Raw genomic sequence first — 26,695 nt, forward strand, 5'->3', positions numbered from 1 at the left:
CAAAATCTCCCTTTCCTGACCCACTCTTTCTTCTGACCTCCAGTCCTGCATCTACAACTGTCTTTCAGAAATCTCAAACTGAATACCAATAGACATTTTAAACTCAGTATGTCCAAAATAGAACTCATTATCTTTTCCCCAAAAGCCTCCCTTTCCTCCTATCTTCCCTATTACTATAGAGAACAACACCATCATCCCATCCCTCAGGCTCACAATCTAGGATTCATCCTGAATTCCTCACTACCTCTCACTGCACCTCCCCACTTGCAAGCTATTGCCAAGACTTGCTGATTTCACCTTTTCAACATGTCCTAAATACACCCCTTTCTCTCCTCTGACACTACCACCACTCTAATGTAGTGCCTCATCCCCTCTCATCTTAACTATGGCAATAGCCTACTGGTGAGTCTGCCTGTGTCAAGGCTCTCCCCACTCCAATCCATCCTCCATCCAACTACTAAAGTGATTTTCCTAAAACAACAGTCTAGTCATGTCATGCCCCACTCCCACCCCCCACTCAATAAACTCCAATAGCTTCCTATTGCCTCCAAGAGCAAATACAACATATTCTGTTTTAGCACTCAAAGCCCTTCATAAACTAGCCCCCTCCTACCTTTCCTGACTCCCTGACACATATTCTTTGATTGAGTGACACTGGTCTCCTGACTGTTTGTAACAACAATGCTACTTGCTGCTAATGTGGCTGTGTAAGACCAATAACACCAGCACACAGAAGGGCTGCTAGCACAGGTTCTTTGAACTACGGAAAGCAACTTTAAGGGGTTAACAATCTCACTTTAATCAAACATACATATATCATTTACTTAGTTTAGGGGGGAAAGCCAGCACCCTGAACTTCAGTGCAAATACAAACAGAAATTACAAACAGAGACAATACAAAGAGATCAACATTTCTGTCTAACCAAATCACGATATACATAGTTACCAGAAAAGTACCAACATCTGGGTTTTCAAGCGGGTGGGGTTGGGGGGGAACTCTTAACAAGGGCTACCCAGAGTCTCTATACCAACACTCTTTCGATGAGTGAGCCCCAAACAAAACGCTAACCTCTGAGTATAGACCCTGTTCAGCAAAAGGGTGTGGGCCTGGGGCTTAACACCTAGCAATACTTAATCAAAGGCACTTGATTACTTTAGCATTCTCAAAGAGAAAACAGTAAAAAAAAAAAAAAGTCCCAATTTAATTACCAATACAATCATTCACTTAGCTCAGAGGAAAAAGTCAGCAGTCTAGTCATGTCATGCCCCACTCCCACCTCCCACTCAATAAACTCCTGTAGCTTCCTATTGCCTCCAAGAGCAAATACAACATATTCTTCAGAGCAAATACAAACAGAAATTACAGAGAAAATATAAACAGATCAGCCTACAGACTTCTGTCTGACCACAGCAATGCACACATAGTTACCAGAGAGAGAAGCACCAACATTTCAAAGCCAAGGGGCCCCAATGGCTACCCAGAGTCTTGTCTGGTCAAATCACATAACACTCCCAGTGAGTGAGCCCCCCAAAACAAAATGAAAACCTCAGAGCATATGTGGACTTCTCAGGACCCTGGGGCTTAGCACCTACTTAGCAAAAGGGTGTGGTGCCTGGGGCCTGGGGCTTTCTTGCTTCTTAAGCAAGTGATTCAATCAAAGACTCCCTTGAAACAAAGGCAAAATTCATCAAAGGCACTTGACTGCCTTAGTGCTGAGAAGCACTCCTAAAGAAAAAACAAAGGCAAAGTCCCACCCTGATTGCCATCACACTGTTCCACAAACAAGACACTCCACTTTTCACCTCTGGGCATTCTCTCTGACTTTCCCTCACATATGGACTGCTTTCCCTCCTCCACTCGGACTACTGAACTCCCTGGCTTCCTTTAAGTTTCAACTAAAATCCTACCCCCTCCTTTGCCAACTCCTCTTAATTCTAGTGCCTTCCCTCTGTTAATTATTTCCTATTTGTCCCGTATATAGCTTGCTTTGTATATATTTACTTGCCATTGTCTCTATTAGCTTTCAAGCTCCTTAAGGGCAGGAACTATCTTTTGTCTCTTTTTGTATCCCCAGAACTTAGTACAGTATCTGGCACACAGTAGGCACTTAATTTATGTTTATTGAATTGAACTAGTAACCAAGAATTGCACAGAAGCAGCAGCATAAAGGATGTCATCACAGAAACACACGGCTATAAAAAACAGATGGGCTGATGGCACAGTAAGAATAAGAAATAACTGATGGCCTGCTATGCTGGAATTTGTCTAATGTCAACCAGCAAAAAACTATCAGTACATTGGATAGACACCCTACTGAGAATTTAAAGAATGACAGGGACAAGAGTTGCATAGAATATGTGGCATGAACAGCTTGCAATGTGTATCAATGTAGGGAGTACCCGCATCAAAGATATCACAAAGCCATCTTTGTCTACCAAGGAAAACGATCTTTGGACTGAAAAGTATAGAACAGAAATGGCTGATAGGGAGTTGAAACCCAAGATAAGTAAGGAGGTAAGAAAGCAACTGGATACCTCTGAGGAGTTCAAGTGCTAGCTAGGCCCAGGAAGATATATCAGGATGCTAAAAGAACAGGTAGATGGATACACATAATGGGCAATTGTAAGGAATTTTTGAAAGATTATAAGGGATAGGAGAGGTACTAAGTGACCAGAAGCAAATGAACCAATTTAAGTGGGACAGGGAAGGGAGAGAGAGAGAGAGAGAGAGAGAGAGATACAAATACAAGTTAGGGAGCTCGACCTGAACTCCTGGCAAAATTCCAGAGCCTGTTGTTAAATGAATGGTTACTGAACAGCTAGAAAAGGAAAGCGTGATCACAAAGAGTCAGCATAATTTTATCAAGAACAGGTCATGGCCCACTAACACAATTTCCTTTCTTAATGAAGTTACTGCCTGATAGGTAAGAAGAAGGCTGTTGAGTTTGCCAAGATGTCAGCAAAGCATTTGGCAAAGATTTTTATGTTATCCTTGTGGAAAGGATGGAAAATATGGGTCAAATGAAAGCAGATTAGGTTGGTTTGACACTAGCTGAATAAACAGTCCCAACGAGTAGTCCATGTCAGTGTGGAAAGGATTTCCTAGTGGAGTGACCCATGAATCTGTCCTTGATGCCATGTTCTTTAACATTTTTATCAATGACTTACATGAAGGCATATGACCTATGTATATGATACAATCCTGGGAGATAGCTAATAAATGAGATGACAGAGATAAAACCCAGAAAGATCTTGACAGTTTAGAACATCCTGGCATATTTTATAAGATAAAATTTAACAAAGATAAATGTAAAGCACCAACTTCACCACTGGTCTGAAACAAACTATCATTAATTTTCCTTATACTAGCCTAACAAGGTCAACTTTAAGGAGGCTTTGCTTTTCAAAATAAACTCCAAAATCCCTATCACCTAATGCATATGACATATGTGTATCTTTTTTTTAAAGGTCCATAATTGTAAACCCCTCTCTGTTCTGTAAGTATGGAATAACCCTACATCACCATATTGATAAGCATTTAAAAATGCTCCTCCACTTAAGTCCTAATTTGTCATCACATCAGGGCACAGATGTGACTCTGGATTCTTGAAAAGTTGCCAATGGAGCACAAGTTCTCGCAGACCCTGCTAAGCTGGAAAAGCTTCAGGTTTAGGCCTGGTCACAGATGGTATATCTGTTGTCCAAGTACAGAGAGACTCCTCAGCAAATGGTTAGATACTAGATGAGAAATATTTTTGACCAGTAACTCATAAAGTCATCTAGTACAGTATAGAAGGGATACAATCTGCCTTGCAAGATATGATTTTATAAATATCACATTCCTAGAAAATAGCAGACCATATACAACATATTTCAGCATTAATAAAGCACAAACCTGGATGGATTTTCCTTGAGTCTGACTAACAAGGAATGACTAACTTTCATGAACCTTATCCTTTTATGTAGGAGGCCAAATTTATCATTTAACAATGACAAAATCTTGGGTTTTTCATACTCAAGTACTGTACATACAAGCCAATAATGCAGTGTTAGTTATTTTAAAATTCTTATTATAAAAACATCATAACTCAAGAATGTATGTCACAAATATAGTGCCTGCATATCAAAACTACGTACCAATCTCCCCTCTACAATCAAAATTGGTTAGACTTTTATTAGTGTAATATATTTAATTTTCTGCTTCAAAACTTAGATAAGATGTAAAGATTCTGAAGCATTAAAAAGAATGATCAAAATAGTTAAGTGGTTGTGATAATAAAAGACTTATGTTCTAAATAAATAACTGGGATCATTCATCCAGAAGAAAAGGCTGCTCACTGTGAACTTACTGGTTATAAGATATTTATAATGAAACAGTATAGCTATCAGTACACATGGTATGTTTCCACTGGGCATGAGGAGGGACCAAAAGGAAAGAAAGCATTTAGGTTAGACATTAACAGATGTGTACATGAGTTCTGCAAATCATTCAACTCACAAAAATTTTATTCAATTTACATCACCTCCATCCTTTTCCATGTTACTCAGTGCCCATCCCTCCTCTCCTCTACTGCTTCCTTCCCATATTATTGACATAAGAAAACATTGTCTCTCCTTCCAACTTCCTGAGAGTCCTTTGTCTTGATCTCTCCTTTGTACCACAGTCCACCTTGTGTTACACATGTTACATTCCCACATTGGGCTTTAAGCTCCTTAAAGGATAGCACTGCACCATTCTTAATCTTTGCAACACTAACAGTGTGCATATAGTAAGTACTTAATATTTGTTGAAACCAATTAAACAAATGTAGCTTAAATTTTCCCGATGAACTCAGAAACATGAAAATTGAACAAGAATAAAACCTCTTTTCAAAGTAAAATATTAGTTATGCCTACAGGCACTTCTGTTATCTGTGCCTGTACGAAAAGGCCACTGGCTTTCTGACTGACCAAGAGCACAGATACAGCTCTTAAATTCTCACAATTGATCAGCCTGCTAATTGATCTCTCTGTCTACAGTCTCTTTACCTCTCCAATCCATGCTCTAAATAGATGCCAAAATCATCCTCCTATAGCACAAGTCTATGTTACTCCCCAGCTCAAACATCTTCAGTGGCTCCATACTACCTCTCAAATAAAATATAAATGGTTTAGTTTGAATTTGGGGGTATGCTTTGAGAATTTTATCGAAAATCCCTGCCCGGCTGCTTCTTCCATCTAAACTCTGATTTCTAACTAGAGATATCTTTATCTGCTCCTGACCTAGTAAAAAGGAATATCTTGTCTTGTTTTTCTAGCATTCCTTATCTGCTCAGGGTTCTTTATCTCTTTTCTTCTTTCTTTTCCATCCTCTCTAACCTTATAGCAAAACCAAAGGAAATAAGAAGAAAAGAAATTTAACAATGTCATGTTTACCCATGTAAAAATCTATGATGGCCTCTTTTAAATGAAAAGTTAACAATTCCCTAGAAAGTCACTTAACCACTCTGTGCCTCAGAATGTCCTTTCATAAAAAGAGTTTAGCAATTGCTACCTCGAGTCCCTTCTAGCTCTAGACAAGGAGCTCTAGATGAGGGACCCTTGAACATTTTTTAATTATATAAATGTGATAACTACATATATAGTTGCTTTCCTTTATAATCCTATGTGTTTTAGATCCTATAACCCTATGGAATTTTAAAAGTCAATGTTTGCTGCCTTTCATACTCTGACTCTGCCATACATTTCTAGGTATTATTCCCCTTCACACAGTCTATTTTCCAGAGAAATGGACCTACCTGCTATTTTCTGACTTTTGCATCCCATCTGCTGCCTCCATGGCTTTGCCCAGGTTCCCTCTCAAGCCTGGAATGCTCTCTCTCCTCACCTCTGCCTCATATAATCCTTAGCTTTCTTTAAGACCTAGTTTCAAATGCTACCTAAGACACCACTTTCTATATAAAATCTTTCCTGGTCCTCTTGGTCATTAGTACTCTCTGCCTCCTTAAATTATCTTGTATTTACTCATTTGTTTACATTTTGTATCCCCCAGTAGAATGTAAGCTTGTTGAGGACAGGCACTGTTTTTCATTTATTTTTGTGTCTCCAGCATCAGCACATGCTTCGCCCACAGCAGGCACTTGCTAAATATTTATTGTCTTAAATAAAACAATAATGCTTTTGCCCCCCTCACATCTGATCTCTGCCCACCACAACTCAGAGAATGTTGTTTCCATGGAGGGTTAATGTAAACATCAGGGACAGTACAGCTGTGGCAAGCTTTAGGGAAACCAGCTGTCAGACAGGCCAGCCGTGCACAGCAGGACATAAAAACATGCAATTGGTACATTTTAGCCATGCAAAAATAGTTACCAGTGACTCTCTCAAAAATTACTGACATCCCTGAAGTTACTGAGGATCTCTTCTGTCGGTGCCGAATCTGCTGGCCTTCCTTCTCAATCCTCATCCTTACCAAACTCTCTACAGCCTCTGATGTTGTTGAGCACCCTCTCTTCTCATATACTCTCGGATCACTGTGAATTAATGCCCCTTGGCTGTCCTATCTATCTGACTGTTCTTTCTTAGTTTCCCTCGATGGGCCATCTTCCATATCATGCCCCCTAACTGGCTGTACTCCAAGGCTCTGTCCTGGGCCTTTTTCTCTTCTTTCTCTCTCTACACTCTCCTACCTGATGACCTCACTAGCTCTCATGGTTTAATTATCATCCCTATAGGCTCCAAAATCTATATAACTTGCCCTTGAGTCTCTCTCCCAAGTTACAGTTGAACATCTTGAACTGCCTACTGGATATTTCAAACTGGATACCAATTCAGCATGTCAAACTCTTTGAGCAGACTTGTCTTTGCATCTTCAGAGTGCCCTGAATGTAATAGGCAATTAAAAAATGTTTAATTGAATCTTATATGACTCACATTCTCCACAAAATCAGCTGAAAAAGACCATCACCAGGCATTTCCATGCTTTCTATCTCCAGTACCCTGCCCTGATTATTCCTTATTATTCCTACGCCACCCTCCTGCCTTCCATCCAGCTCAAATGTTACCTGAGGCCCTCCTAATACCTTGAGTCAGAAAATGCTCTTTCCCTTCTCTGAACAATTGTATCATTTGGTTTTATACCACTCTTGTACTATATTTACTGAAGTAAATGTCTTATCTCTTCTATTAAATTTTAAGCTCTTTGTGGGCAGGAGCCATGTCTTATTCCTCTTTATGTCTCTTTCATGGCTGCTAGGTGGTACAGTAGAAAAGAGTACTGGGCCTGGAGTCAGGAAGACCTGAATTCAAATCCTGCCTCCAACCCTGGGCAAGTCAATTAAACTCTTATCTGCCTCAGTTTCCTCATCTGTAAAATTGAGGTAATAATAGCATCTACCTCCCAAAGTTGCTGCAAGGATCAATTAAGATAATAACTGTAAAGACTTTAGCACAGTACCTTGCACATAGTAAGCATTATATAAACATTACCTATTTTCATTATTCTTATTTTTCATACTCTACCAAAATGTCTTAGATATAGTAGACTGTGATAAATGTTTCTCAAATGCATGAATGAATCGGCACATGGAATCATTTTATCAATTAATTTATTTTCTAATCTTAATTGGAGCAAATACAGATCTTCACTTGTAACAGATGAGAAAACAAATGCCTCAAATGATCAATTACTTATTATTTTAATCAGCCCAAAAGAGATCACAAAACACAAGGGCCATACAGGCAATGGACCTATCAAGCACTCTAGCATATTCCCATTACCAAAATCATCTGCAGTGATACTATACCTTTTATATATCATGAGTCAATAAAAGCCTATTAAGTAACAGTTTGAATGCCATTCTTTTTACTTAAAATAAAATTTATATCAAAGCACATCAGGAAAAAGTAAAGTATAAAAAAAGAAATGTCCCAAAGAGGAAAATGAGAGTACTATTCAGTACCAATGATGCTAGAACATCCAAAAAATCATTCTGATGCATGTGCACATGGGATTCAGAGAAGTTCAAATAACTTCTTAACAATCACTTTAGTTTTTCACAATTGCTTAAAGAGGGGAGATTGAAATTACTTTCAATAAGAAAATTACCTTAATAGACACTGGTTCTGGTGTCAGGACTTCCAAAGAAGCACTTGAAGTTCTGCTCTCTGGATGAATTCTTGAATTTGACGCTGGTCGTGAAATTCCATCCAAGTTTCCTCTTATAATATCCATTGAAATCTTATGAGACCAAAAAAACCACGCTACATCATCATGGGTTAAATAATTAATACGTACAAAATATTACAAACTCTCAAAATCTTAATCTATAAAAAATATATATGGCTGATAGAGTCAGACCAATGGCCTTTCTCTCACATCTAAACAACTCATTCTATGGACTGGTGCTACCACTGAGCAAAATTTTTAATTGCAGGCTGATCTGGCAAATGGTACAAATAAAGAACTGACGCGCACTGAAAGCCTGCAACTGACATTACTGGTCACCAAAAGAAATGTTTATAATATCCATGTCCTTCCTCTAATACTTAGTAGGGCTTTCCATCCCAACCAGAATTGATCCACACTTTCCCCTGAGTTGATCACTTCATAAGAGTGCTCTGTTTCTCCTCATCCTGTCCTTACTACATCCTATTCTTTAACAAGCCCACTCCTCACTATATCAGAGTATCGTAGATACTTGAATCTTTGAACTGAAAGGGACTTTTTTAAAGGAAGCCATCTGGTCTAATTTACTCAAAACAAGGATCCTTTCTATAGCATGGCTGGTAAATGGTCAACTAAATTCTTTTTGAATACCTCTAATAATACAGAGCTCATCATATGCAAGGAAATTCTATTGGTGAACATCATATTTTTGGAATATTTTTTCTTACACTAAGCCAAAATTTGCCTCGTAATTTTCATCCAACAGTTCTCAGTTTTGTCTTCATGCTTATTCCCCCTCATAAGGTAGTTTCTCAATTATCAGAAACTGGCCACCATTTCCCTCTTTAGTTTTCTCTTCTTCAAACTAAACTTCCCAGTCCCTTTGAATATGATTTCCTGGTCCTTTCACAATCTTAGTTATCCTCCTCTTCAGTCTACAAATCTCCCTTCTCATTTTTGGCTGGAAAAAAAGAAAAACATTTTTCAAATCCTCTCTAACCTCTAGAATGCATCCTTTGACCAGAGATTTGATGAGGGTCATTCAACAATGTTAGGTAAGTATATATGTCTGAGGGGAAGGGAAGAAAACAGACAAGGAAGCAAATAGAAAGGTTATAGATTTTTTCCTCTTAATAATTGGTGTGTTTTCCAATTTCTCCAAGGATGAATATATAAATTCCAACTTCACTCCCCCTGGAACACACCACCTTAATTTGCATTCAGCATTCAATAAAAGAATTTCTTTCTCTGGAGAAACACAATGGAATGGAAAAAGCCAAGTGATTGTTCCCCTTTAGGCATAATAATATAATTTCCTTCAATTTCATGCAAAACACTCCCCTCTTTCTTTTTGTGAAGAGCATAGAAAGAGTTCACACAAAAGTGTTGGAAGTAGGAAAGGAAAAAGAACAGAGGCAGGTACAACATATTTGTCTTTGAGCCATTGAGTGTCCCTAGGCTCTTGCGCTATTTGACCCAGATGTGTTGACCCTGTCTATCTCAATAAATGAAAAGGTCATTTGTCCCAACATCACTGTGGCTCTTTAGAAAGGCTTAGGCTTAGGGACAGGCCTTGACATTGCTATTATTACATGATGGATCACCCTGGATGACACACAGTATGAAAAATGTCAAAATTTACTAAAAGGCCACATATCTTGTAACTGCCCTAAACATTCTGTCAGAGAATGTCCCTTTAAAAAGGAGCAATGAGACAGAAGCATTTTGTGAACACATATAATACATGTCAATAAAGTAAAAGGCTTATTCTAAATACCAATGACAAGCCAAAGTCAAATAGTATCCAGAAGTCTGTCTTTCACTTTCCTTAAGCTTAAAAATTCTTCAGAAAGTGACCTAGGCTTCTGTTTCCATTGTGCCTGTTCCCAAAAATAATGAAACAGAAAGAATGTCTCCCAACATATTGTTGTTAAATAATTCTACATGAAAGATTACTATTCCTTCCCCCATCAAAACAAAACAAAACCCTCTAAGTAGAGAGATACATCCCCAAGTTTGTATTTCTATAGCCTAAAAGGAAAGGATTACACAGTGAGATTCATTTCCTTTGAATGAAGCTAAGCTTATTTTGTTTTGGGGGTTTTTAATACCAGGCTGGAGGCAAGAGATGGAAAATATCATATAATCAGCAGGAAGACGTCTGGGGACATTACTGAGTTTGCTCTAAAAATTGTTTATTCCAGCAAATATACAAAACAAAATCACCTGACTCAGATACAAATTAACAGGGAACATTACCTCCCCAGTGTACTTAACAGTAGTTGGTCTGTAAGACAAGCCTTTTGCCTCAAGTAGTCAAATTTGGATGGTCACATTGCTAAGCCCTGCTGCCCATTTGGGTACTCAGCAGGTGGCAAAAACAAACCAACCATTAAATTTCATTCCGACCATAGATGAATGTGGCTGAGACTCGATGTCAAAGGAACTGCCCAATCAGTTCTTCTGTTTTCTTCAATTCTTTTTTACTTAATCTTTAGAGAAATCATTCTTCATATCTTTCTAAGTAATTTTTACACCATCCAGTTGCAAGTGAAACTAAATTTCTACTTTTCCCTCCAAGATTCTAATCAAAGATTCCACTCAGTTCAAGAAGTATTTGTTAAGCATTACTGTACTCCAGGCATTGTGTTAAGCACAGTGGATGCAAAGACAGCCCCTGTCTTCTGGGAGCTTTCATTTTACTGAGGGATACAAAATGGACAGAGAGAAGCAAATTCAAATATGCAAAGTGAATATAGAATAGATGAGGTATGGGAGCGATGCTAACAAAAAAATCTAGCAAGGCCTCTTGAAGGAGGTAACAGTTGAGCTGAACCTTGAAGGAGCTAAGAATTTCAAGAGGTAGTGATGAAGCAGAAGAGCATTATGGAGTTATGGGAACACAAGACAGAGTACTGTGTAGAGGGCAGAGCAAATAGACCAGTAGGTTGGAAAGTAGGTTGCATGATAAGGACCAATACATAACAGGTCTGGAAAGAAGAGCTGGAGCTAGATTGTGGAGGGCTTTAAAAGCAAGAAAGAGAGGTCAGCATTTTATTCTTGATACAATGGGTAGCCAATGAGGTTTTTTGATCAGGGAAGTGTCATGGTGAGACCTGTGCTTTAGGAACCTCAATCAGACAACAGTATAGAGCTGGGGTAGCAAACTCAAGGCCAGCAAAACTCCCAACATGGCCTGAACTAGATTAAAATGTAACTGGGAAAAGTTTAATAAAACAAATAAAAATACAATATAACAGACATAATGTTAATTTGTGTTAATAAGCCCATATGTGGACCATTTATATTTAAGTCTGATACTAGGTATAGTATAGAGGATGGATTAAAGATGGGAGAAGAGTGTAGGAAGACTGCTTAGGAGACTATTCTGATAGTTTAAATGGGAGATGATAAAGCACTGAACTAGTATGGTTATAAATAGAGAGAAATACAATAATTTGGGAGCTATTGGGGCTATAGAATCAACAAGACTTAACAACTGATTGCATATATGGAGTTAGAGCATATTTAACATACCTCCTGATTCATTTAGCTAGCATTATTCAGGACAACTAGTTTCTATAACATTTCTATACATAAAATCAGTGACATTTTTAAAATCTTTCTTTATAAAGTAATAATGAAGGACCAGGAGAAAAAATTGGGGAGTTTACTTTGAGTTTTCTTAATTTCTAAATATCTTTTTACAGTAAACTCTAAATGGTTGATAGTCATTTTGGGAGGTAGGGTCCAAATCTGTGATTTATTGGGTAGGAAACTGGAATCAAGGAGAATCTGCCATTGAAGATCAGCAATTGTTCTATGACTTTTAGTTTTGTTATGGGAATTTTTTATTTTCTTTCACTAATTTTTATTATTCAGGGCACTGGATCATTCCTCCTGCAACTTTTGTTTAACTAAAAGCCTATCTTCTATTAATATTAACCTCACCAGACCAAAACCTGACTCCTAAAAGAATAATGTTAAGGGAAGACTCTCTGACATTCCTCCATAAAAGCCAAAGGGGAGTTTAAGCTCCCCAAATAATTTAGTTATTTGTTAGCTCTCCTAGCTAACTGAGTAAGGAAAGATTTCTCTGATACCAGTTCTCTTGGTTCTCTTGGTGACATGTAAATCTTCCCCCTCAATCAGCCAACTGTGAATTTTCTAAATGTACTTTAATCTGTAACATGACTTAGTTTACCTATAGTCTTTTTAACTAGGTTTGTTTCCTAAGGGGATGTATGAGATTATGACTTTGCTTAACTAAATTTTTCAATTTTTATAATCTAAATGCTTCTTTCAATGTCATAAATCGGTTTTTTTTTTCCTAACTTTTATGGCCTAAGAGAAATGTACAAGATTGCAATATGTAAAAGAATTCTTTGTCACACTGACATAATTTTGTCTATAAGAAGCCTTGTTAAAATCTTAATTGTTATTCAGGTTTATTTTTTTTTGCCTGATATCTGAACCTAGGCTTAAGCATTAAAACTTAGGTTTTTACCTCTACAATTTCTGCACTGTGGTAGATATATTTAGGCAGCAGTAAGACTAATTCTTCTTCCATATGACATCCTTTCAAATATTTGAAGATAGCTATTATGTCTCCACTGTCACATCTTCTACAGCACAAATATATTCAGTTCCTTCAACCACTCATTATCATGTAATTAAATGTCAAGCCGGCAAGCATTTATTAAGTACCTACTATGTATCAGGCACTGGTGCTAAACACCAGGGATACAAAGAAGGTGAGGGGGGATGAGGGGGGGAGAGGAGAGTCCCTGCTCTTAAGGAGCTCACAGTCCAATGGAGGAGACAACATGGAAGAACTAGGTACAAATAAGATATATACAAGATAACCTGGAAATAATCAGAGGGAAGTCATTAGCATTAATTGGGATGGGGAAAGTCTTTTCACAGAAGGTAGGATTTTAGCTGGGACCTGAAAGAAATCAGGGAAGTCAGGAAATACAGATGAGGCAAAGAACTTCAGATATTGGGGACACAGTGAAAAATCCCCAGAGTACAGAAATGCAGTCTTGTTAGAGAAACCACAGAGGCTAGTATCACTGGATCACAGAGTATGTGGAGGGAGTAAGACAACAGCTTCCTGATACTAATCACCCACCTCTAGATGTGCTTATTCCTTTTAAAATGTAATACCCATTACTGAAATACTGACATCAGCAATGGCGTCAAATCACTGAGCTCTGGACGTGCCATAAATTGTAGCTTTCTTTTTAAGCTGGACCTATGATTTCATTGGTATATGAAATTATCAGCGAGGAAAGTACAGGTTAACACCTGCTCTGCAATTTATAGATTTAGGAAATTGCCTGGGACACTGAGATATTAACTGGCTTGCCCAGTGAGACAAAACCAGTATTTGTGAGGATTGGCACCTAGGTCTTCATAACTCAAAGGCCAGCTCCCTATTAATTATGTTATGATGATGCTAAATCGTAGCATATTGATTTTTAAAATAAGTATCACAAGAAAATGGAAGGCTGCATGGTAGTTCAGAGTATATGTAATGGGCTCCTCACTAACCCAAATCACTCCTATGCTTTGTTTTTACCAGGCCAGTAGTGTTGAAAACTATTTAATTTATATTTTCCGATTATTATATTCTATGACATTTCAAGTGGTAAGTTTTCAGCCTAAAAATTCAAGCAATTCAGCAAAATGTTTTCTACACTAGCCCTCTGACAGTAAAAGACATAATAAGCCATTGCTCACTTCATAGTATTCCCTAGTCTAAATTTATATCTTTTCCAGGAAGAAGCACTCTTTCAAATGGCATGGTTTAGAATAGAATTGGATCAGTCCACCTTTACAACTGTTTTTGGTTTAGAGGAAATGAAGACACATGTATTTTAAAGTGAAGGAAAAAAATGCAGACCAGTTACACCTCTACTGATCAAGTAAAGATGCTTATTAAAAAGTCTGTTATTCTGATCAACACAATAATCAACCATGATTCCAGAGGACCAATGACAAGGAATGCTCTACATCTCCAGACAGAGAAGTGATGGAATCATACATTTTTGGCCAACATGGGAATTTGTTTTGCTTAACTGTGCTCCTTGTGAGATTTTGCTTTTTTTTTCCCACCATGATGAGGGACATGAGAGAATTTTTTTTAAATGCTTACTAGTTGAAAACTATAAAATATATAAACTTACAAAATTTTGTAACAAAATTTTTGTAACAAAATTATTTAAACTCCTGGACCATTCTCAAAAAAGATGGGCATCAGGTAACATAAAAAGTGAGATGGAGGAGGGAGGCAGAAAATCAATCCTGCCTCAGTGATTTTCATTGTTTAGTGTCTTTCAGTCGTGGCTGCTCTTCCTGATAGGTTTTCTTGGCAAAGATACTGGAGTGGTTTACCATTTCCTTCTCCAGCTCATTTTACAGATGAGGAAACGGAGGCTCACAGGGCTATTAAGTGACTTGCTCAGGGTCCCACAGCTAGTAAGTGTCTGAGGTCACATTTGAACCCAAGAAAGCCCGGGAACTCTATCCACTGAACCACCTAGCACAGCCCTCAGCTTTCTTCTCATAGGATTCCCAATATAACCCCTCCCCTTTACTTGCCCCGCCCCGAAACCGCTCAGAGACACACACCCACCCCCATATTACTGCCTGTTCATTGGCACGCCTAATGTCTCACTTCTGCCCTCTCATTGGGCCTCTGGCATTTCCCCGCCCCCGAGCCCGGTCGACAACCTAGACACGGTCCCGCCCCGTCTTCTCGTAGGACTCGACAGGGGCACGCCTTGCCCTGCCCTCACACAACCCTCTCATTGGACTCTAACATAGCCCCTGCCCCCTTCCGTCCACACAAATACCTGTAAGCTAGCCCACCGCTTCCTCTCCACGGACATTCCCATCATAGTCGAGCCCTTGCCCCATCACTGGTACCCCTGGGATACCCCCCTCCCCCACACAGACTCAGCCCCAAGTCGCTACCGGAGCGAAAGCCGCACAAACATCTCTTCGGGCCCGGCCCTTCATTGGTCAGTCTCTAAGCGGTCGGTCCCGCCCCCTCACCAATCGCGTCCGAGTCTGTCACCCACCTCTGAATCCACAGAAGCAAGATGCAGTCCCCGACCGTTGTGCACGTAAGGTAATATGGGCAGAAGCGGGGACAGAACTTTCCCTGTTCCGCGCACTACGTCACAAACTCCCTCCGCGGAAGCACCTTTTACGTCCTCGCCGCCCTTTCTCCCGGGACCCACCGCGCCCCCGGAGACTTCGAGAACGCTGTTCCCTTGGCAACCAAAAGCCAGTTTCCCGGCTAAGAGCCCCGGCCACGAGGGTTTAACTCTCGCGATAGGAGAACCGCCCTGCCCTCCCCAAGAAGTGGGAAATGTACCTGCTCCCTAGAGGTCGGGTGCCGGGGGGCGGGGCGGAGTAGGGCCCGCTGTCACCTTCCGCGGAAAGGTCCTCTTTACTGATTATGACGTCTCCCGACCCCGAGCCCAGGGTCAAATCGCGACTGAGCCGTTCACCGCCGACGAAAGTTACTCCATAATGGCCCACCCCCTCCTTTCACTGATGCAGAGAACTGAGGCCCTGACGGGTTAAAAGATTTGCCCTAGGTCACACGGGTAGTAAGTGGCAGAATGCGGATTTGAACTCAGATCTTCCGGCTTGAAGTTTAGTGTTGGCTTTTTTGGTTGGCTGGTTAGTTGGTTTGGGTTTTCCTTACTAATACTAAGGTAGGGTAACGCGTGTTTGGAATTCAAGAAATTGGGAGAGAAGGAAGGGGAGAGAGGGAGGAAAGAAATAGAGAAGAGAAGGAAGAAGGAAGGGGAGATCGTTCATCCTTTGTTCTCAAAGTGGAAGAGGAGAAAGGGAGGGAAGGAAGGAAGGGGAAGAAGGGAGAAAGGGGAAGAAAATAAAGTGAGGAAAGAGGAGAGGAAAAGAGAAGGAAGAGGAGGAGGAAGGAGGAAAGGAAGGCTGGACGTAATAGCTGTCTTCCAACATTTGAAGGGATAGGTGGAAGAAGTGGATTTATTGTATGTAGGGCTATCTATCATCAGTGAGTATATTTGGGCTCAGTATAATGAAAAAAAAATTCTGATAAGAAATGTCACAAATGGAATGGGCTGCTATATGAGGTGGAAGGTATCTTTTAAAGACATAAAAGTCATTATATGGCCAAGTAGGAAGAATACTTTTGAAGACTTTCTAGGGCATCCCATTGGGACTTAAAAAACAAACTGAATCTCAGATAATGGAATAGAGAGTTTTTTGTTTGTTTGTTTTATGTGCCTTTCAGAAGTCCAGATAATTCAGAATTCACCCCCACCTCCACCCTACCCTCCCGCCACCCCCACCTTCTCTACACAGGAGGCAAATTGCTATAAATAACATTGTCAAATGTACAACTATTTATCAAGTGCCTGCTATATGCCAGGCACTATGCTAAGTGCCGAGGATAGAAAGAAAAGCAAAAATAGGCTCTGCCCTCAAGGAGCTCACAATCTAATGGGGAAAACAACATGCAAATCACTATGTACAAACAGAAGACATACATGACAAATTGGAGATGAGATAATCACATAGATGGCAATCTTCCACAATCACTCTTACTTTTGCCAATTTTTTTCCAAATCGTGACAGAAATACAAACATCTATATGCAGTTTATACATTCCTATATTCCTCCCCTTCTGTCTGGAATTGCATAATGGGAATGTATTATGGAAGAATTGGAACCAAAGTTCTGACTTGGGATCTTCAAAAAAAAATTTTTAAAAAGGGAAATTTCCCACAGATAAGTTTGAATTCAGTTGAAATACTGTTAGAATTATATAAAGAAAAGGCCTTGGTCTTAAATCCTATAGTCAAATAAAATATTCCTTAACACTAACACTTGAGAATAGCTAATGCTGTTGATCATCTCTCCTTCATGATACTCCTACCAACCATGGCTTCCACTACACTGCTTTATTCTGGTTCTCCATCTCCCCAGCTGCTCCCTTTCAGGTCTTCCTTCTCTTGTGCCTTCAGTGTGGTCAGCCCCAGCACTCTGTCCTTGGGCACATTTACTCTCTGATTTCTCCCTTGACAAATTCATCCTTACTTTTAACATCAGCTTTCCAGCCCGTCAGTCTAATTCTCAATTTTGTACCTTTCCCCTGAATTCCAGTGGTGCATTCACAATTGCCTACTGCATAGCTTATTGACAAATTTCAGTGCACAAATCTTTGAGAGGAAGATAGCTTGGAAACCATTTAGTCCAAGTTGCTTTTATAGATGAAGAGGCTCAAGCCCAGAGGGAAAGTGACTTATTCCAAGGTCACCTGGCAGATTAATAATAGAACCAGGACTTCAACCCATATATTTCTTATTTCCAAAGCTCAGTGCTCTTTCCACTGCACACTTTACTGTAGTTACAGTGTTCTAGTGGGTCCCCTGCTTCCAGGCTATCCCCTCTCTTCATTCATTAGCCAAAGTAATCTTTGTAATGAATAAGTCTGATTATCAATCCTTAATCAATAATGGCACTTGGTCTAGTGCCAGGTTGAGATCTATTATAAGATCATAGAATCATCTATCAGGGTCCCAGACACTTAATAAATGTTTATTGATTGAAATAACAGACATGATACATGTTCAAAAGAAACCAAGTCCTGCTAAGAATCAGCTGTCAGCAGCTGGGACACAGCATCATCATTGCCAAAGCCTTTTGATACAGTCTGCCCCAAAATTCTTAATGCTGTTCTAAGTTGTGAGAGCTTAACACTGCACTAAGATTTTTGGGACACCACATATATATAGTTCTGTGCCTTGATGACTCCAGCAGTTTGTGCTGTACAATCTGTGATACAAGATTCTGCTCAAGGACATACACAACAAAGGGAACACAAAAATACACAGGGAAGGCTGCTTAGGTAACCAGAAAACTAGAACCACTCTGCCACACAGTTCTCATCAGGTCTTCTGGCTCTCTGACTCTTCTTCCCAACAATGTAGTCCCAGGATCGTAGATCTCGAGCTGGAAGGGGCCTTAGATGTCCTTTAATCCTAAGTGTTGAGCCCAAGGTCACTTTGGAAGTGAGAGGCAGGTCCTCCATGTCCAAATCAAATGCCCTTTTTTCCTGCATCAAATTCCACAACATGAGGCATCTTAGAAACCCTGGCTCAGGTGTTACAGACTGGCTACAGGCAACCTCAGAGAAAGTGAGGCTGGTGCCCTTGTCAGGGTTATTGTTACTAGTTACCACATTCCTAACACAAAGATCAGTGCCGGCCTTCCTGTTTTTGGTAACCATAGTGACCATCTTTCCCTTTTCTTTCCATCGTTGCTGTTCATTCATTTCAGTTGTGACTGACTCTCCATAATCCCTTTTTTGACATTTTCTTGGGAAAGGTACTGGAGTGTTTTAACTTTTCCTTCTCCAGCTCATTTGACAGATGAAGAGCAAATGGGGTTAAGTGACTTGCCTAGGGTCCGACAGCTAGTAAGTGTCTGAAGCAGAATTTGAGCGCATGGAGATGAGTCCTCCTGATTCCAAGCCCAGTGCTCTATCTACTCGTCTTTCCAAAGGAGGAGGCACATAAGCTTCTTTATGTACCTAGGGAATTGACTCACACCTACCTGTATAGAAGCTGTTAAATCTTGTGTTATCCTGATTGTGTTTCCACAATACTTGAATTGTTTCATTTTGGCTGCTTATAATATTTTCTCCTTGATCTGGGAACTCTGGAATTTGGCTACAATATTCCTAGGATTTTTCCTTTTGGGATCTCTTTCAGGAGGTGATTGGTGAATTCTTTCAATTTCTATTTTACCCCCTGGTTCTAGAACATCAGGGCAGTTTTCCTTGATAATTTCTTGAAAGATGATGTTCAGGTTCTTTTTTTGATCATGGTTTTCAGGTAGACCAATAATTTTTAAATTATCTCTCCTGGGTCTATTTTCTAGGCCAGTTGTTTTTCCAATGAGACATTTCACGTTGTCTTCTATTTTTTCGTTCTTTTGCTTTTGTTTTATAATTTCTTGATTTCTCACAAACTCATTAGCTTCCATTTGCTCCATTCTAATTTTTAAGGAATTTTTTTCTTCAGTGACCTTTTGGACCTCCTTTTCCATTTGGCCAATTTTGCTTTTTAAGGCTTTCTTCTCCTCATTGGCCTTTTGGACCTCTTTTGCCATTTGGGTTAGTCTATTTTTAAAGGTGTTATTTTCTTCAGCATTTTGGGGGTCTCCTTTTAGCAAGCATCACTCTCATCTCTCTTCCCAATTTTTCCTCTACTTCTCTTACTTGCTTTTCCAAATCCTTTTTGAGTTCTTCCGTGTCCTGAGACCATTTCATATTTTTCTTGGAGGCTTTGGATGTAGGAGCTTTGACCTTGCTGTCTTCCTCCAGTGTAGCCAGAATGGACTTTGTTTTCTTTGAATGACTCAGCTTGCCTCGTTGAGCTTCCCTGGACGCTGGAGCTTGCTCTTCCGGGGCAGGACCAGAGCTTCCTGTGTGATGAGTCGTGGCGCTGGCTGAGGGGAGGTGTGTTAACGTGGTCTATGCTAGGGGGAGGGGCCAAGTCAAGAACCAATCGGCCCTGGTCGTTCAGGCGGCGCTTGATGATGTAAAAAACTCTATAAGAGGGGAGAGGACAGCTTGAAGATCCTCCTTTCCTTTTCCGGTTGGAGCCAGAGACGCCTACAGCCAAAGCTGAGCTGCCGGTAGCAGAGCTGACTAGAGGCTAGTGGGTAATCTTCTTACCGTAGAGGGGAAGCATGTATACGATTTTGCCTCATACCATCTCGCTTCTCTGTGGCCTCCTGGTTACCCTTGTAAGGTGGACTTATTGGGCCTGGAAGCTTTTGATGAAAATATCAAAATGGGGATGCTGGTTTGTGGGCTTGTTATTGTGGAGTGTAAATACATGCTTTAGTTCTCCTGCCATCTGCCTAGAGAATTCCTTATATCTTGCGGTTCCGGACCTTTTAGGTACATATGAGATTCTCTTTGAAATCATAAATTCTGCCTTCCTAATATATCCAGTTGTATGCTTTGATCTTCCTCGCAACCAAGGATGTAAGAAAACATCTTATTACCAAGAAAGTAACCTTCTATAGTCTTATTCTTTTCCCCCTCTTTGTTCATTTTCCCAGCCAATTATTTGACTTTTGAGCTCTTTGTAAAGTGGAAAGTATACTGCCCCAGTTTTCAGGGGTTTTGTGCAGCTGTTTTCAGAGATATCTCTAGGGACCTCTAAAGTCTCAGTTTCTCCAAAGTGGTATGATCAAAAGAGAGGTGTTTACTCCTCTCCTGGCCTGCGCTCTGGTCCATGAGCACCCACAAGCACTCTTTTCTGCCCTGGAACTACGAGAAGGGTTCCCTCTCCACAGCCACCACCAGCTTCACCACGCCAGTGCTCCTCCTCACCCCACGACCACCCCCCACGATTGCGATTCAGATCAGCCACTCTGTTCTTCCACCATCTATAGGCTGAGAGCTCCAGAAGCAGCCACCAGGGCTGTGGCCAGACCACACTCCTCTCTCTCACCCAGGTGAAAGAGCTTTCACACTGAACTTGTTTGGCATTTGTGGGTTGAGAAGTCTGGAAACTACCACAGTTGCCAGTGATTCAGTACCCTGAAGCCTGCTCCAGTTCCATCTGTGCCAACATGACCCAGGCTGGGCTTCACTCTGCTCTGAGCATGGTGCAACAGACCCTTCCTGTTGGCCTTCCAGATTGTCTTGGGCTGAAAAACCTATTTTACTGCATCATTTTGTAGCTTCTGCTGTGCTAGAATTTGTTTAGAGTCATTTTTTACAGGTATCTTGAGGGGTTTGTGGGGAGAGCTCAGCAGGTTCTTGCTTGTACTCCGCCCTCCCATATAACCACTTCTTATAGCTCATGGAACTGCTTATCCAGTCTGTTTATGACCTCCATCACACCCTCTGGTTACTAGAAAAGGAGAAGTGGTTTTCATCCTGTTCTTGTGTAACTATTAGGGCCCCTCAAACTCTCACTGCAAAGATTCCCTAGGTTCTGGCACAATCACACCCAGAAGAATAAGAAAGAACTTATAAGATGTTGTCAAGGATGTAACTGTCATTGACTGTCACAGACTATCATTGCCTAAGCCCTTTGATGAATGTTGAGCCTTAAAACCTCTAGCAGTTAACTCTATAAGAAACCTACAGAAGATACAGAGACAGAGAGAAAGCCACTCAATTGTGTATGGCTTTTTTTTAAGAGCTGTGTTCCTCTACCAAACAGGTCTCACCTTGCTCTCTGGTTTTCCTACTGTTTCCTAACAGTGTAGCCAGTTCTGCAAAATGAGGGAAACTTTAGATTCACTGGACAAAAGGCCTGGACTAGCTCAGCTCCTGCTCTAAGCAGCCTCCCCATGATAGAATCAGACTCGAGCCCTTGTCACAGAATGTCAGAGTTGGAAAAAAACTCCATAGCCAACTTGTACCTGAAGAGAAATCCTCTCTACAGTGTACCCAACAAGGAGTCATCCAGTCTTTGCCTGAAGACCTCCAAAGAGGGGGAACTGGCTATATTCCAAGGCAGTCCATTCCACTTTAGGAGAGGTCCAATTGAGAGGAAGTATTTCCTTATCTCAACCTCAGTGTCATCCTCCACTCTTCTCTTGGGCTTACTCCACATATTCACTCTGTTACCAAGTCGTGTTTCTACATTCAGCATTTCTCCTGTACCTTGGCTTCTCTCCAGTCACACAGCCACCACTCTGATGTAGGCTCCCCTTACCTCACATGGGGACTATTGCAATAGCCTGCTGGATGGGCCCCCTGCCTCAAGTCTCTCCCCCACCCTAGTGCATCTTCCACTCAGCTGTCAAACTGATCTTCCTAGAGAGCAGGTTTGACCATGTTACCCCACCACCACCACTCAGTGAATCGCCTCCAGGATCAAATATAAAATATAACATCCTCTGGCTTTTAAAACCCTTTATAACCTAGTTCCTTCCTAACTTTTCATTCTTCTTTTACCTTATTCTCCTCCACATACTCTACAAATAAGTATGTTAGAAATTATTTCTGTCTGGTATTAATAACTAACTAATGAATAAGAATCAAGGTTTTTCCCTTTTACTACTTCCTCATCCGGAAATCAACCAGTGTCGAAAATCTTTCTAAAACACCCAGTCAGGATGGCGGAGATTTAATCAAAGACAGTAAAAGAAATTCCAAGTTTGGGCTTCCTCAGATAGATCTGAGGAAGTGTTGATTCTGCCTTTTGTCAGACAGGTAATATGGAAATTGGTAAGTCTCTTTGATCAAGATTTAGGTGATCCAAGTCACAACTCCAAGAACCTCATAATACAGCCCAGCCCCTCAATGTAATATTCATTTTCTCATTAATTGCTGACTGATCAGAGTTGACTGCTACCCTCAAGAATACTTGCTCTTCCAAGGGCATATGAACTGTGAGCCCACCACCGTTAGGGACCTTTGGTCCAACAGAGATGGCCAAATGACCAGCCTTTTATTAAAATGCTGATATTATTAGTAAATTATCTCTCTCAAACTTTTTTAAACACCACATGTGACACTGGCCCTCTTTCTGTTCCTTATAAACAATATACTTTATCTTCCAAATGCATGCCTTTTTACTGGTTGTACTGCATGTCAAGAAGGCTTCCCTTCCTCACCTTCAAGACTCAGCTCAAATCCTACTTTTGAAAAGAGGTTTTTCCCAATTTCTCTCATCACTAGTGTTTTCCTTCTAAGATTACCTCACATTTATACTGTATATAATTTATATGCATATAGCTGTTTATATATTATCTCCCCGTAACAGCAAGGCAATAAGAACAATGTAGATAATTGTCAGAATGCCTATGTAGTTCTGTATCACACAGTGTACAAGACTCTCCACATAGAAGGGAGAAGTAAACCATTTATTCAGACACCACAGAACCATATCCCACAAGCCATTTATCCAGTCTACCACAGCAATAAAACATTCCACACACAATATCGCAACCTGGAAACTTGCCATCCCAACACCTCTCTGACCCCCTGCTGGTGTCCTCCCCAAAACAAACTCACAGTACAGCTAAGTCAGCCTGTTCAGTTCTAACAATCACGAGGGTGGACATTAGCAGCCATAACACTCACTCATTCTCTCTCTCTCCCTCCCTCTCCCTCTCCCTCTCTCTCAGCATTTCCTGTGACATAACTTCCATTTCCTGTAAGGAAGCTCCTCCCACCACATATGATGCAGGCTTCCTGTGATGTAAGCAGGTCACATAGCAGATTAATGGGTGGGAAAGATCTTCACATCTAATTGCTACTACATTCAGCCCCAAGATCTTTCTTATCCATTACATATGACAGTGGGAATTCTGGGATAACTGGTGTCAACAGAACTTTACACAAAAATATAATAGGAATAACACAAGAAAAGTATATAAAACAATGTTATCATTGCCCCCTCGAACAAATGGGGCTCAAAATCTTGGGGTAAGGGGCATAGGTCTCATCCTCCAAAGCTTCTTCCTGTTGAAATTGGAGGTAGAGCTGTCCCTGCCCCAAAAGATAGAGTCCTATTCAAGAGGTCAGTTCTTTAGTAAGCGTGCATCTAGAATTCAGTTGACACCAGGTCCAGGAATGACACATCATGGTCATGGACAGATCCAAAGATGACACATCACAGTTGTGGACAGGTCCAGAGGTGACATCCGAACACATCAGAGGGTGACATCTAGCTTAAGCAATCAGGCATCTGCACATGGATGGTACTAAGCCTGCAGGAAACAAATCTCACAAACATTTAATAGACAAAAGCCCAAAAAGAAACTATCATAGCCTCATTCATGATAGAATACATGAGTCAAAGATACAGTTTCATAATCATTTTCTCCTGGGTAAACCACTGTTACAATGTTGTCTTTACCATGCGCTATAATTTCTGCAGCCTTTGGAACATCGTCTGGCTTCTGCTTTACGCATACTTTTAGCTCCCAATTTTATTCTATCAGCAGAACCAATTCCTTCCTTTCCTCTGACAGGTATTTTGGAAGGAGGGTCAGTTTTCACAAGAGGTATTGTTTCACAAGGAATAATAATCAATTGAACTATTCTATCATCTTTACACAACTGTACAGGTTCTTCACCGAAATTGTGGAGTGTCGCAATAATTTCTCCTTGATAACTAGAATCTATCATTCCATCCAATACATGTATTCCTTGATCTGATAATCCTGGTTTAGGTAATATCCATCCAAAATCATTCTTAGGGATTCTCATACATATCCAGGTAGAGATTTTTCTTATCTCTTTTCTATCCAACCAAAGGTTTTCTAAACATTGTAAATCATATCCTGCTGAACCAGGTATTCCTGGATACGGTGGTGGGTCATCTTCCCTCACAGTCCAATACTCAATATTTTGGATCTTACATGTTTGCTGTTTTCTAATTTGCAGATTCGGGGTCATCATTCTGGCTAGAGGTATACTTCCTCCTAATGGTCTGTTATTCAAATTATGTAAAACAGTGAACAAATTACCCTTCCAATGTTGACACAAATTATTAGAACTTAACTTTTTTAACTGTTCTTTCAACAATCCATTCATTCTATCAATCCAGATGCTTGTGGATAACATGGAATACGATATATCCACTCTGTATTGTTCAATACACAATATCTCTCCATGTCATTACCTTTGAAATGTGACCCATTGTCACTTTGAATCTGCATTGGGGTTCCATAATATGGACTTATAATATCTAGAGTTTTACAGGTGTTCTTCTGGGTTGCATTCTTATAAGGACAAGCCACTAGTACACCTGAATAGGTGTCAGCACAAGTACATATAAATTTACATCCTTTATCTTGGGGTAGTGGTCCAATATAATCTGTCTGCCAAATCTGGACTGGAACTTTTCCCCTTGCTATTTCTCCAGTTACTACCCTAGGAACAGTTTGATCCTTCTCCAATTGACATATATGACATTCCTCTGGTACTTGCTTTAACAGTGAATAAGTAACACTAATACCTCAATATTGTGCCCACTGATGTGTGGCCTGGTCCCCTAAATGGCCGGCCATTTGGTGGACCCAGTTTGCTAGTACCAGATCATCAGTTGGTGTCGAGAGTAGGAACAATATGTTCAGTAGCAATCTTTGCTAGTAGATCGGCAGGTGCATTGTACTCATGTTCTGGCATAGTGAGGGGCACATGAGCGTCTACAGGAAAAACTGACAAATTAGTAACCAAAGACATTTCCCATATATCTTCCCATAGTTCTTTGCCCCAGACTTGTTTACCATGAATTTCCCAGTTTTGATTTTTCCACATTGGCATCCATGTAGCTAACCCATTAGCTACTGCCCACAAATCAGTGAATATATGACACTGGCCTCCTTTCTCTGTTTTAATAGCTTGATATACTGCCATAAGTTCAGCATATTGACTACTTCCACCTATCCCGGTACTTTCTAAAATTCTCTTAGTACATCAGTTATAGGTTACTGCTTTCCAATGTCTTTTGTGGCCCAAATATTTTGCTGTCCCATCACTAAACCATGCATGTTTCTTCTGTTCTTCAGTCATTCCATTTTACCAAGGATTGTACCAACTGTTGCCTTGGTTCAGGGAATTTGTCATTTCCATCAATATTGATGTTTGCGATGGATTCATGCAGAGCAGAAGCTCCACTTTTGCCAGTTTTCAATCTATTCTGAATATACCATTTCCATTTAGTTATGCTAGTGTCTTGTGCATGTCCAATTCTGTGAGATGCTGGGGTACTCATTACCCAAGTCATAATCGGGATTCCAGGCCTTAATATCACTTCATGGCCCAGAGTCAGTTGTTCAGTCTCTACCAAAGCCCAATATGCAGCTAATAACTGCTAATCCAAATGAAAGTAGTTTCCTTGACCAAAATCCTACGGGTGCATTTCAGCTTTGTTGTTTCTGCCATAAACTCCAATTCATATAGTCATCTTGTACTTGTAATTCCACTGGTCCATTTTGCATAAGCCATAAATCCAGAGCCAATTTTATAGCAGCTTTAGCTTCTTCAAAAGCTTTACTCTGTTCAAATCCCCAATCAAATTCATATTTTTCCTGGTAACTTTATATGAGGGTTTCAAAATTTGTCTGAGATATGGAATGTGATGCTTCCAATATCCAAATAGACCTATGAACTAATGTGCCTCTTTCTTATTGGTGGGGATAGGAAAATCTCGGCTCTTTTGTCGAGCTTGTGGGAGAATTTCTCGCAGTCCTTTATTCTACTGTATGCCAAAAATTTTATAGTTTGAGCTGGTCCTTGAATCTTTGTAGGGTTAATTTCCCATCCTTTACTTTTCATATGCTCAATTAAAAGCATCAAACTCTTCTCCACTTCTTTTACAGTTTCTTCCTGTATCAAAATATCATCTATGTAGTGGGTAATCTGTACGCCAGTTAATTTCAATTCATCCAAATGTTCAGCCACAGTCCTATGACAAATAGTTGGGCTATGCAGATATCCTTGTGGCAGTCATGTAAAAGTATACTGTTGGCCCTGCCATGTAAAAGCAAACTGGTCCC

At 40.2% G+C, this 26,695-nt stretch overlaps 1 protein-coding gene across 1 annotated transcript in view; it reads right to left on the minus strand.

Annotated features, from left to right (window-relative positions):
* The window catches only part of FSIP1 (fibrous sheath interacting protein 1), a 276,680-nt gene extending 268,468 nt beyond the window's left edge, over positions 1-8,212 (minus strand). Inside the window, exon 1 of the mRNA XM_036734577.1 lies at positions 8,087-8,212. Coding sequence (XP_036590472.1) covers positions 8,087-8,212 — 126 coding nt within the window. The remainder of the gene's footprint in view (positions 1-8,086) is intronic.
* Between the last annotated feature and the right edge of the window lie 18,483 nt (positions 8,213-26,695).

This window comes from Trichosurus vulpecula, chromosome 8, assembly GCF_011100635.1.
Source record: "Trichosurus vulpecula isolate mTriVul1 chromosome 8, mTriVul1.pri, whole genome shotgun sequence".
Classification (NCBI taxonomy): domain Eukaryota; kingdom Metazoa; phylum Chordata; class Mammalia; order Diprotodontia; family Phalangeridae; genus Trichosurus; species Trichosurus vulpecula.